The sequence below is a fragment of the Struthio camelus genome, chromosome 15 (assembly GCF_040807025.1).
Source record: "Struthio camelus isolate bStrCam1 chromosome 15, bStrCam1.hap1, whole genome shotgun sequence".
In the NCBI taxonomy this organism is placed as follows: domain Eukaryota; kingdom Metazoa; phylum Chordata; class Aves; order Struthioniformes; family Struthionidae; genus Struthio; species Struthio camelus.
In genome coordinates, this window is record NC_090956.1 from 1,140,150 (window position 1) to 1,154,556 (window position 14,407).

Here is a 14,407-nt window from a genome sequence, read left to right on the forward strand (position 1 = left end):
AGCGTCTGATCCATGGATTCCAACAGACACGAGCCAGAAGTTGACTTTTATTACTCTTAAAGCTTCAGTCAAATTAGCTTCAAGTTAAAATCAAATTACTAGCTTGGTACTAACTCACAAACAGGAAAATGAGACGACTTAGAATTTTATAGATTATTTGCTGGATCTAGCTGCCCACAGCATCCAGAGAGATCAGCCAAGAAAAAGGGTCATAGAATAACGCCACTGAATGATTTCATACTAAGGTCTTACTCAGTAAAACAAACAAACAATAACAATCTCCCCACACACCCCTATTTCAGATACAGGCTTCTAAAACGTATCAGTGCTTGATGAACTGTTAAATGCTTTTCAGTTTTTGCTAGTGAGCCTAAGATTGACAATACCAAACAGTATGTTCTTAAGAGGTCACACAGAAAAAGCTTACAAAACAAAAAGAGCGATTTTGACCCATATGAATCTAGTCAAATATTTATGATTAGGTTAAAAAAAAAAAAAAGCCACACTAAGGAATTTTTTTAATAGCTAAATTAAGTGGTAGTTGTTTGTTACCGTGTCTTTTCAGAGATACATTCTCTTTAACCTAGACCAAGTTTAAGCTTCTCTGGGAATGCACACGAGCATCCTACTGGTATCCTATTGCTCTTCTCACAGAAGCTGCTTAAATGTCTCATGGATCAAGTCCAAGCACTTCATATTGTTACTCTGAGGATACAGCATGTCAATATAGGCATAAGGCTTCTTAAGAACAGTCTAGTAGGTACCCCATAGTGGGAGAAAGAGTAAACAAAACTTTCAATTTCAGGCAAACCTTTGATCTTTTCATCTGCAGACAATTATGCTTCTTTTTCTTCTAGAAATTTCACTCTCAAAAACTCATTCCAATTCATGAAAATACTAAATTTTGGGGGAAGGAGCCATCCTTAGTATCCTATAGTGATATAAGTCTTGTAACCGTGACAGCTATGAAGAATCACTTTTCTAAAAGATGAAACTGAATTTCACAAGTAAACCAGCTCCTTTCCGTTTACAACTTTTGATTAAAACCAAATTCTGAGAAAAATTAGTTATAAATTTATACTTGAGGTCCAATAGTTATTACGTAGTTCTGTTGTCAGCTACTGACAAGACTATGGAACTTCTCATTCCGAAGTAAAAGCAAATACCCCATCTCTTCCAGGAGTATTCCTTATATGCTATTTCCTTTAGATTTGTTTTAAGATTTGATATACCTTATTTTGTGCATGTGCACAATAAATTCCTTTATTTAGGCAAACAGGGAGAACTGACTACTGATTTTTCAGCTGTATAATAAGTATCTAACATTACTCAATGGAATCAACGAAAAAAAGTCCTGAGAAGCAAGTTCGCTTCACTACCACCCATTACCAAGCATAAGCGTGAAATGGACATGTTTTTAAAAAGTGATCCACAAGCTCCTCTCAAGTTTAGAGTCAACATTGAGAATCAATGACCATGATGAATATTCTGACATGAAACGGGAATTCTGAAATATTCAAAGTATTTCCATGATGTTTACATCCCTAACACCTTTACTGCCAATATTTTCATTTTTATCCACCTTCCCTAATGCGAAATGTGCTACAAGTCTGTTTCCATACAAATAGATAAAATATGTTAAAATAGGGCTACAGCTGAAAACCACTACCTTAAAAAAAAAAAAAAAAAAAAAACCTGCAAATCTTACAAGCACATCAATACTAAGGAAGCCCCTAAACTTGAAATTGACTCAACTGACAATCAGAAAACAGAATGGATATCTCAGAAGTATGTCTCTGAAGAAATTATGTACATAAAGTCAACTAAGATGTTCAATATGTTAGTTACCATTAAGCATCTATCAGTACATTTAAAGCATAAGAAAATGAGATTAAAAAGAACACTTCTGAATAACAACAGCTAAAACAAAAAATAATTACTGGCAATGAAAAGTAATCTACGAGCGCAGGTTTTTATATTGCAATGCTTAACGTACCTTTTTTTGAGCAGCTTCCTTCTTCTTCTTGTCTTCTTTTCTCTTTTTCCTTTCTTCCATCAACTGTTCTTCCTCTTCTTGCACTAAATCCCTGAACCACACAGTTTGTAATTAACTCTCCCAAAATACAATCCATACACATTTAGATTCATTTTAGAACAATTATTTCATGGGGACCCAAAAGAAACTGGGGAATTTTACTTCTAATTGGATAAAATTTCTAAAGGGAGTATGCACTCTCATTGCAAATCACAAGTGACAAAACTTTAAAAACACATGCAGTGCCAAGCTACAATATAGGATTTTCTTTTTTCCAAAACATATAATGAAGGTTTATACACTAATCAGCTCAAATTCCAGTGCAAATTTAAGTATTATTTAATCTCTACTTGTTGTTGTGAATTAGTATGAACCCGAGCATCACATTTAACCTGCTTTCACATGTAACTGATTCTCACCCATAGCGTTTTACTACCATCAGCATAAACCAAACCATGGGTTCCTCCCCACCATGTGCACCCTTCTGCGTCACCACCAGCGCTTAGACAGCCATAAGGCATTTGCATCAGTTCACTTAAACACTACCTCCGCCGCCAAAAAACAACCAAAATGCACATACTTTCTTGCCAGAGCAGTGAGCTAATTCAACTCACTGCATATCCGCATGGATGCTAGCGCTGACATAAAGGATGCATGAACAAGCGGGAACATGAACTGTGCAATATTGTCACACCAGAGCTTTCAACAACAGAGCAATTTTAGAGCACCTTAACCCAGTGACAAAACTGTAACTTTTCAAACGTGAAAACAAAACCAGTCACACTAAATTAAATTAACTTAATAGCATAATGTTTTACATGCTAAAACAGATGGTTTAGCAGCAACACCACTGTCCAGACCATGTTATGTTCTTTTTTTAAAAGACTTGGTGGGAGAAGTGCAGGTTTCGTCCTAGCCATACCGTTCACCCTCTAAAGAAGTCTGGACAGGAGAACAGATTTTAGCATACGTTTACTCTAAAAGTATTTAATTCTCCTTTAGAGAAGTTATCCTCATTTGATGACACATAACTGCATATACTCATATTATTAAACAAAAGAAAACCTTTTTTTACACAAAACTTGGGGAAGAAACGAACAGTGTCAATAATAGACAGTCAAGTATGTATGTTCTGCCTAGAACACCTGAGAGTCTTTTTAACCTCACATCATCTACAATTACAAAACTGCAGTTTCAAATACAATAGTTATGTATAAAAAACAGAGGTGAAACCAATTGTTAGTATATGCAGATCTGGAATACAGAAGCAAAACATGGGTGCCTGATGAGTACCAAAACTTTGATCATGTATTCTTACATATAAATAACCAGTTGGTTCTACCTGATAACTTTAACACAGTTCAAGCCCACTTCAAAATGGGTGAAGTTGTTTGGTGCATGCGTGCATTTCCTTTTATTTAGGGAAGGAGGCAGACAGACAGAGGGAGATCTATCCATCCATCCATATGTAACTTCATCCCAGTTCTACTTTGGCATATTCACATAACTTCCTCACTTTTTAATTAGACAAGCAGCACTCTCACAACAGCTGTCTCTTATTTCAGGTGGTGCCAAAGGATGTAATACCAAGCAGCAGCCCATGAGGTCTTTCTGGTAGCCAGAAAGTTATTATATTCAGCATTCTGCATAATATTCCCATTCTTTTGGAAGAGGCCAGTACCACATTACTGCTGCCCACTTGAGTTCCATCTTTCAACATCTTCCTGAAGAATCTCGCAACAAGACTGCAATACTTATAATAGGACACAAACTTCTGAGACTGTTAACATCACCCCAAATACAATTTGTTTCTACTAACACTTTCAGTCAGACAACAGCCATTCCTTACCTAGATGGTAAAAATCTATTTCCTAGAGGGGGGGAAACTTATACTCACAAAATTAATGTACATTTCTTTATTTAACTGCAAATACCTTTTCTCCCCTCCCCCAGATTTCTCTCTCTCTGTAAACAGACATTTGGAGCATGACTACACGTATCTGCAGTAACTAATACAAGCAGAAATCAGATTCTCAGCCCTACTGGCTGAGATCGTCACTCTTGCTGCAAATCTGATTTCATCCTCTACCTGCTTCTTTTCCCAGTGCTCCCTTCCGTTGGAATAAGACTGATTTATTGTGTACCAAGGATTCTCTTTCTTCTCTAACTCTTTTAGGATGACTGTTACAAGGACCCACGAACTCACGTTACATGTGTTGATAAAAGCTGTCTGACGCTGCAGGTATTTACCAGAGGTCAGGATGTAGCATGCTTCGGCACTGAACAGCCAAACAATACCAGTATTTTTCTCACCTCGCTTATACAGTAATGCATTACAGACAGACCATTGCTCCAAAAAGTTTCTAGAGAGCAGTCAAATTCTGTCTTTTAATTCTGTCTATTATCTAACAACAGAGCACAAGTGTTCTTTACTTTTTAAAGATCATTGCTTCTGATTTATGATATACAAAAATCTTAAAAATACATTATTTCTGATATCCCTCTGTATTTCAGTTGTACTGCAAGACAAATCACCAACCATCAAGTGCAATACGGCTATTCTGCATTCTACCATAGTTTTACCATTTGGCTGCAAGATTCGTTGAGGACTGCCGTGCTACAAAAAGCAATCTTGGATTTTCAGTCAGGTATCAAAAATTATTTCATGGACAACTACCAGGTTAGTCATGTAGCTACAGAAAACAGTTACAGTTGGGCAGTTTAATTTAAAGCAATCCCTTGAACACTTTGCAAATTGGAGGTAACAATTAATCTGCAGTGACACCTGTGCACTATAAAGGCGATACATAAGCCAGCTTTGTCCATCATCATCTTGCAGCCTGAGCATTTCTAACCAAATTGAAGACTGTAACCCTGACCCTCAGTTTGAGCTCATTTGGAATAGTCCAATTTGTAACAGATAATTTGAATTGGTAAACAATACAAGAAGCATGTAAGTCTGAAATCAATCTAGAAAAAACAGCTTCCATATACCATGCAGGTTATTCTTGATAGAATACAAAATTCATTTACAGTTGACTTTCATATTAAGAAGATTAAGAGTCACTGATTCTCTTTTCACAAACGTACTATTTCCTAAAGTATCCTTTGCAATTAAGAGTGACATAAACCAGCTGGAAAGGCCAAGCACCGTATCATCCTTCAGCGGTCAGGGAAAGTCATGTCCACAGCCCCTCTCCCATCACAACCTCACTCCTTGCATGTATAATGCATAACTACTTTGCACAGGTGCAGGAGGTCTTACACTTTCCAGAAGCATTAATTCAGCACACATTTTCTGTGAGCTGCAGCACACATTTTCAGTTCACATTTTCTGCCTACCTTGTCACAAGATCACCCCAGGAAAAAAGCACTATCACAAGCAGGCTGCACAACTGGAATTCCTGTAACTGTTCCATGTCATTCTCTTTCCCAAGGGCTACTTAGATCTGCAGAGGGAGCAGGCTATGAGCCAGATTAATTGTTCTGGAGCAACAACCTAGTCACTATTCTTTCTGGGGCTGGTGTCCCTGGGTCTGTCAAGCACTGGGCATGCATGTCTCAATGTGAAATGGGATGAGGTGCAAGACCCTAGGAAGAGATGACATCTGGAAACAAGCTATTGCTGGCAGATGCATTCAACCAGTCTGAAACTTGGTCTTAATGGGCTGCGGAGCACCAGGGAAACAGCACAACTTTCTCTTCAGTGTCACCTGAATTAATTGTTCTAGCAAGCTGTGTGAGGTCTATGGGCACAGGTTAAACATCTCTGATGCAGTAAGTGTATCACTGTTGCAGCATGGTACATTACGTAGATTTGTCTACTGGAAGAAAAACAGATTTACAGGATTTGTAATATCCTGACTGTGTTTGAGCCTTCTGTTTAGCCTGGAGAAAAGTGAGGGCTGATTCTATCAATGCATATAAATATCTGAAGGGAAGGTGCCCTACTTTTCAGTTTTGCCCAGTGATAGGATGAGATGCAACGGGCACAAACTGAAATACAAGAAGTTCTACCTGAATCTAAGGAAAAACTCTTTACTGTGAGGGTGACTGAGCACTGGAACAGGTTGCCCAGAGAGGTTGTGGAGTCTGCATCTTTAGAGATACTCAAAAGCTGGCTGGACAGAGTCCTGGGCAACCTGCTCTAGGTGACTCTGCTTGAGCAGAGGGGGTGGGACTAGATGATCTCTAAAGTTCCATCCAACCATAATGGTTCTGTGATTCTGTACCAATTTGAATTCCAAAAGTTAATGAAGTAATCAACTCATTGTTTTCTATAAGGAATTTTAGCATATCAGGTACAAAAAGCTACAGTAACTGAAAAATCCTTCAGATTCTAGAAGAAAGATACAGCACTTTAAAGAGCAAGCAGACCACGTAACGGTATTTTCACGCACAAAACCAACCCTCACCAACACTGCTACAACTAAATCAACAGGACTACATTTTATTTTTATAATACACAAGCTGAGTAGAATTGCTAACAACTAATACACTGGTACCTTTGGAATGTTCTACCACAGGATCATTTTTCAGTTGCTACACAAGAACATTAGAATTCTTAAATTATCACACTATAATCATTCTATCTTCATATACTTCAGAACAGATTCTGGATGACAAAACCAGCTCAGAACACACAGAGAAAACTATGATTAATATCAGGACCCTAGGTACTCCCTGAAAAAAACTACCCACCTATAGTTCATGACATGTTTTTATAGCAGTATTATTTAGATTACCATGACAACCTCTAATCACAGTGACTGAACAGCAAAAATGACCCATGGTATAATTTAACAACAACGCACTTATTGCCCGTTTTCTTTACTAAAAAACGGACTCTCTCAATGAAGATAGTCCTACTGCTACTACTCCTCTTATGCAAACATAAACCTAAAATATTCATCTAGATTGCCTCATTAAGTCATCATATTCTAAAGCAGAACTACTATATTTCCATCTCTGACAGCTGAAAGAGCAAGTTTCCTTTATTCTTTCGAACACGTTAATACGTGGCCCCATCAACAGAGAGCAAACAATAGTACTCATATATCAGATTCCAATATCTAGCAGAATACATCTACGGTACCTCTTACAAAAGGTACATCTTTAATGCTACTCCCTGAAAAAACAAAAGTGTTGCCTCGTATTTCCCATCTATCATATTCCTGTTAAGTACTCACCATTTTATATTATTCTTTGTGTACAAACTATCAGCAGCTTCGTGTTACTTTACAGCACATAACAAGAAATACAGCAGGAACCCAGTCTAATAGTAACAAGACAAAGCTAGAATATAAACAGGTTTCTTCTCCCGGACTTTTGCCTACATCTGCGTACATTTATCCCACTGGCTTAGTATGGCAAAAGCGTTCATAGCAGCATGCTTCATCCACCAGTTGTTCAAGCAAGAAGCAGTGACTCAAAATTCTGATTCATACATGAATATACAAGCAGACTTATATTATTTCCCCTATCAGCCATGCAACTTTCACTAAAACACATGTATAGGGAATTTCCTTTTCCTACTAAATAATTGGATTAGCTTGTTCATGGTTAAATGGTCTTAGCAGAAATGCAAACCTTATTTTTCAATTTAGATCAGCTGAAAATAAAATACCCATGCCATACCAAATTCACATTTGAGACTGGAACAAAGGCCTTCAGTTTAAATAGCTTAACTGGAAAGATGCTTTATTTTCAAGTGAGACCAAATGAAAACGGATCTTGATCTCAGGAGAGACTATACATTTGATGAATTTGAGGACACAAAAGTAGAAGCTGCTATTATCCGCACAATTTTGAATACAAGGAACGTCAGATCAGTATTTTCCATTATTTATATAAAAAAGGGTTTTTTTTAAACCCATTTTGGTAGTCTTGTAACAGTATCTCATGCAACAACTCCTGTTTGTGCAAGATGAAAGACATACCAAAATGCTTCACTTAGTTAAGCCATTGTCAAAAAAAATTGTACTTTTAAAACTTTTAAGAGAGACCACTTTGGCAAGACAGAAAGTGCCATGGGATTTCAGGTTATTTTTGAGAATAAGTCTTTCACCTCATTGCTATCACAATTATATGCCATTAAATGGAAAGCAGTTACACTCATTTCTACAGTTAGCATTCATTACTTTTTCTTGGCATTAAGTTTTGACAACTCTGTTTTCCATTTATTTTTGTTTAGACAGATTTATTCTTTCGCTTGCAGACTGGAAAAAGGCTGTAAGTTCAAAATGTAAACATTTCAGGTAATATTTACATCAAATCATACTGTAATTGTTATTTTAATTCATAAAAAAAAAAGTTTGATTAACCTGAGATTTCTGCAATGTCAACCTGAAGCTTTCTAAACGTGCTGAAACAGAAACATGATTAGCCACCTTTAACCTCTATTCTTACGTTACAGAAGAGGAGAATCAACTATATTCATATTTTTCTTGGGAGACATAGCAAGGATTCAAAAACTAGCGTTTGTAAAGCGTGCTATTTTTGCTGTTATAATATGCAAAAGAGAAACGTAACGCCACAGTAAAATTACAATTCTAGTCACCCCACTGAGGAAATTATGGTTACGAGAAGAATTTTGACACAAATTATGATCCCAGACATAACACTGCATTATGACTTGAGCACAATATTTACCTCAGTGAAAAGCATGCAATACTTGCACATAACAAGCTTCAGCAGTGAAATAAAACAGGTCACCATTTTACCATTACTGCTGATTACCTAGCTTTCACCTAAGTCTACGTAATAAAGAAAAAAATGCATCAACTTTGTTTCAAGATTCTTCGAGCTAGTACTAACAGTTAAGAGGTATCTCTACAAATAAAGATTTTAGCATTATTACAGATGCTCAGACATGGAGTTTGCTTGTCAAGTGGGCACATTCAGAAAACACTTCCCAAACTATATTAAAGTCACATTGCCCCACAAGATGGTGCTAGCACATTTTTAAAGATACTCTCTGCTAACATCAGGAACAAATGCTTTTAGAAGGCTTGAGGCTGTGAAGGGATTCTCCCAAATGTATTGCATTAGGCTTACTTTGAAGCACTTCAAACGCTGTGGAGACTGTATTTGGGATTTTGTTGTCATTACTATGGCCTTCTATGCTAAACGCATTAAGTGACAAACTGCTGCACTCGTCCTAACTAAGAGGAATGGAAGAACGAGGGTGCACTTTTCTGATGGGTAAAGGAGACCAGTTAACAACTAGCCAGTCTCTTAGTAGCCCTGCGTTAATAACTGAAGGTAAGAAAATATTTACCAACCCATTTCCTGAAAGGACATGGAGTATTCTACCTATTTATTGATCGCAGGACACTGGAGAAACCAATAGCATGGCTGCTACTGATCCTCCAACATCAACTTTTGTATTAACTATTTCCCCAAGTGTTACTTTCTACCCATTTACTACGTGGAGCAAATATAAAAGTAGGAACTTAAGTGATTAAACACAACAGCTGTTGAAAATCCAGTGACAAACATAAAATAAATTTGGTGGCAGATCAATTCCACTGAACTGCTTTCTTCTAGTTATGAAGTAACTTGCAACGCTACAGACGGAACACTGTCAGATAAATACATTTAAGTATCTTGAATTGAAAGATCTTTCAAAATTCTGCAAAGACGGCAAAACATATCTACAGGCACACATGCCGTATCGCTATTATATATAGGCTTGCAAACCTATTGCTGAGACTTTCAACTTTGATAATTTTTCTGTATCCCGACCTATAAAATCCCTAATCTTAAAATCCGAAATAATGCACTTCCAATAAACTGTCACTAAAAATTCTCAATTTCTGAAAAGGTGTTGTTAGCTTTTCTATTAATTAGTTTGTTAATAATGGTGATTTATAAAACACTTGTTTCAATTAAAAACAGATCCTTCCATCCCTTCCACTGCTTCCCACAAAAAGGTCCACTACAACAAAGAACACTCTTCAAGTTTATGGAACATAAACCAGTACTTTAAAGTTAAAAAAAAGACACCAGTGCCTTTAATGGAAACATTCTCTGACAACTAAAACCACTTAGCACATTATATAGGAGCAAAGAAAGCCTCAGGCCCTGATAAGAAAACGAAAACACTTATTTACAGATGTTGTATGTGTGTTAATTCTTTTCGGCTATTAATGTTCAGAGAGTTACTGCCAAGCTGAAGACTAAAGCTACACTTACATGCATAATTAATCACCAAAAGAATGCCAGCACCTTTCTTCTTTGCTTTTAAATATTTTAGTCTTTAAATTATCACCTTAGGAAAATCAAAGTTTGACTACCATCTCTACCATCACCAATTATTTGGAATACAATCACCTTTCCCATTTTTCCTCATATGGGAGCTGGCTTGACCGAACTACGCTCCAAGCTACAAACAGCATAAGTATGCCATAGTTCTGGAACAATATTTGTGTTATAGTTTCACCCTGAGGTTTCAACTGAGATTATAGTCCACCACGTTCACTGCTACACAAAGATACAGAAGACAAGCGTCTTTCCCAAGAAGCTTATCATCTAAACACGCAAGGCTTTAGTTGCAGCAATAAACAATCACTATCTCCATTTAACAACTGAGGAACTGAAGAAAACAGATTAAACAGCTTCTCTGCAGTCATGCAGGACAGTGGTAACAGATGCACAAACTTGAATGCTGGCTGTCCAAGTTCAGTGCCTTAAGTGTAAGGCCACCCACCCCCAGAGTGCTGCAATTTTATTAAAGCAGAGTCAAGAAGTACACTGCACAATAGGTTTGTCATAAGACTAGAAAAAGGAAAGGTAAACGCAAATTATCTTCTAGGGACAACCAGACAATTGCTCATGATCTGAAAAAGTATGCTGGTTATTGGGTAGAGGAGAAAGAAATACATCATTTTGTCTATGAGTCTCTAAAGGTCTTGAAATGTGTAAACAGAAAGCTGTCTCCCTACAGTACATACTTCCCGTTTGACAGCAGAAGTCATCCCATTAGAAGTTTACGCCCCCCCCCCCCCCCCCAAATCTCTAGTGCTCAAATATCAGCGGAAACTACTACATTTCTCACCTGTTTCTCTTATCTATACCTCTTTCACTGAGCCACCACGCTTTTTCTAAAACAAATATGGAAAGCCTCATGGAAACATGATTGGTTGCTCTAACATACAAGAGTAAATAAAGTCTCACAGAAGTAACTAAGAATACTTGGATGAAATCTAGAGAAATACATGATTTCAGATAAAAAGTCTCCTCTCCCAGAACATAGACAAAGTCTGCAACTAACACAGATGGACTCTCTAGAGCAGAAAAACAGACGAATGAAAGCAGGTTTGTTAGTCTCCTCTGCAATTTACATGCTGGTGAAGTAAGAGTCAAACTCTTAGTGTTCAGGCAAAAAAAAAAAGTTTGTAAACATATTTCAGATATTTACCTTCTCTCAGTTCCACATAAAAGAGGCAGGAAAGCCCTGTTTACCAAACAGAATTAAAAAGTTATTTCTTAAATCAGAAGAACTAAATGGCCTTTCTTTCTTTTAATGGCCCAATATTGACAAGTTCAAATCTTACATTCTTCCAGTTAATAATGCAGTTACATATTCTGTTGTAGATGACTTGTTCAGCAATTCAGACTGAAAAGGTGATGCTTAATTTGTAACATTATGCAACAATAAAATGTGAAATGCATTTATTTAAATTACTGCTGCAAATCATGCACTATGCTTATTTTTGAAACCAGTAACATATGTCTAGTCATCTGCAAATTGGCATTTTGAGGAGGATGCTGACCAAATAAAGACCCTTTTAGAAACAAGTCAAATTTCTAATTCCAAGGTTAAAACAGTCATCTTTCTGACCAGATAAGCAAGTTGCAGTAAGAACTATAATACTGATCCTATCCCAAACCAACAGGCTAAGTCAGTAATCCTAATACGAAAAACAAACAAACAAAACGTAACATTTGCTACCTGTTCTTTTAAAAGCATAAACTCCAAAAGTCATCTCAGACCATTTGTAAAGCAATGCCAGTGTCCCATGGAGTTTGCAAACTATTATATAAACTATGTGAACATTTTAGATCAAGAAAAACTGTAGCATAGGTGTATTTATCTTTCCCAGGAAGATATTTGCTCTTTTAGAATTTGACAAAGTAATTACAAATGTATTTGCACACAAATGCAAAAGCACATATACAAAAGTCATAAATAATGATATTAGAAAAAGAATGAAGGTTATCTGTTTTGTTCTACAGAAAATAGTAAAACAGTAATAAGGTTTACCTAGAGTAAGTATGCTACAATTTTACCAAACTACATGTTCACAGAATAAAACTCCCTCACTAAACACAAACGAGTTAAAATATAGATTTTTTTGAAAAAAAAAAACCCAAAAAACAATTTAGAATCTTTTAAGTGAGCAAAATATACATTGTCGTGTTAGAAAACACACTATGGCAGAGATTCATTCTCTATCAGAATTTACTCAGTGAATCTTGTTCTGTTCCTAACCCCCACAAAGTACTTAATTTAGTTAGTTCCGTAAGTTTACTTTCATCTCTTTTCAATTCCTATACTGTCAAGAGAGATCTCCTGGTAAACTAGCAGATTTTCACATTTTTACGACTGCAAAACTTGCAGTCAAGTTTTAACTTGCAGAATATATTTTTTTAAACTTAGTGCTCTATCCATCTAAACGATATGGTTCCGAAATCCCTTCTGGCACCAAGTCTGAAGGCTTTCCATAAAACACTACTGTTGTAGGGATTTTTTACATTGTGCTTTGACGTCTTTTGCAGAGACGTTACTTAAAAGAGTTGCAATTTGACATCGCTCTCTTCAAGCAGACTCCATTTAACAATGGCCCTGATGTTATATTTAAAAAGACATGGTAAGTGTATCTTAAAGAGTCTATATAAATTGTACAGAATTCCACAATAAAATAGGAAAAATTGTCCACGCTTAAGCATATTACCAGGGCAGGGGGTGGGTGGGAGAACACACATACATAGCAGGAGAAAACCAATCAGTTTTCACAGTGTAATCATAATTCAGTCTGAAACCTAGAGACTGATTAGGCCCAGTAAATAAATAATAAAAAATTAAAGTACAAGAAATAACTGTCTAGCAGCTAGATTCAGGGTTTGAATGTGTGTCAAATAGGACTTTCACCAGGGAAGGCCACCTATTTAGGTCTAAATGAAAAAGAGTACCAAAAAAAAAAAAAAAAAGGACAAAGATAGAAAACAAAGAACACAAACAAGAGAAAGAGTTAGATATTTGCAAGAATGCCACTGTACTAAAAACAGCGCAAAAGAAAACTGAGGTACAGAAGTGATGTATACTACCTGCACAGAAATCTTAATTCAACAGAACTCTTAACTCTCTATTTTTCAACTAAGTATTTAAAACTGAACTTTCCATTCTACAAAATTCACAAGTAAAAATTGCACACTAATGGGAAATTCACCACCTTTACCTTTTGCCAGAAAAGGGGCAAGAAACTAATCATTATGGAGTAATACGCATTTTATATTTTGTTCAAAGCCAGTTTCTCGCCAAAACCCAAACACGCCAACAATATTTTGCTGAGCTATATAGGAGGAAAACACCCATAACCCTTCATTCATTTTTGATTTATTAGGCACAGCAACTTAGAACGGAAAAGTATGTTTTCTCTTCCAAAGCCCTCTACCCCATTGAAACAAATTCTGTTATAGAACCTGGCTTAATGCAATATATTATGTTAAAGAAACCATATTAAAAAGGTGGCTGGTCTTTAGAATTAACCAAAATTATAAAGATTTCTTTATACAATGGAAGAACACATTTTGAAATTCTTTTTTGCACCCTTACAATTAACATGAAGTTAAAACTCCAGATAAAACTCTGGATGATTTCTAGTCCTAGGCTAACTCTTGTTCTGAACTGCGGGAGTGAATTCAGATGAGTCTCTTACCTGCTTAGTTTTCTTTCAACTTCTTTGGTAGCTTTAGCTTCCAATTCTCTGGAACAGAAAGTGATGTTGGTTTCCATGTCAACAGAAATGCAGCACAAAGCAAAAAATAAAACTAGAGCGGGGTTAAGATATACACTGAGCTCCATATGTTGATTTGTCAGGAGGAAACGGGGGGGACCACAGATTGCCAAGTAATCAAACCGTATGTTTACCCAGGGACAGCACAGGACAGTGAAGTAGGACCAAAAAAGCGATTCTTCACTACAACACAACCTCTACTTCCAAAAGCGTTGAGGAAAACAACTCCCCTGCATCACTGAGGCTTACGAACTTGTTTAAAACGCAGCAGCGAAAAAAAACCCTTCCGGCGTTACGAGCCGGCAGAGGCAGGAGCTGGCGGGGCTGACAGCGCGGCCGGGGCAAACAATGC

General features: G+C 36.7%; 1 protein-coding gene across 24 annotated transcripts in view; it reads right to left on the bottom strand.

The window, feature by feature from the left end:
- The window catches only part of TNRC6A (trinucleotide repeat containing adaptor 6A), a 128,165-nt gene that overhangs the window by 39,753 nt on the left and 74,005 nt on the right, over window positions 1–14,407 (bottom strand). For 15 of the 24 annotated variants that reach the window (XM_068907829.1, XM_068907835.1, XM_068907844.1 and 12 more), the window contains 3 exons: window positions 13,978–14,025; window positions 11,457–11,492; window positions 1,997–2,087 (listed from right to left, as the gene is read on the bottom strand). In XM_068907829.1, the coding sequence (XP_068763930.1) occupies window positions 1,997–2,087; window positions 11,457–11,492; window positions 13,978–14,025 (175 nt within the window). The remainder of the gene's footprint in view (window positions 1–1,996; window positions 2,088–11,456; window positions 11,493–13,977; window positions 14,026–14,407) is intronic. The other 9 variants (XM_068907846.1, XM_068907832.1, XM_068907847.1 and 6 more) reach the window with 2 other exon arrangements.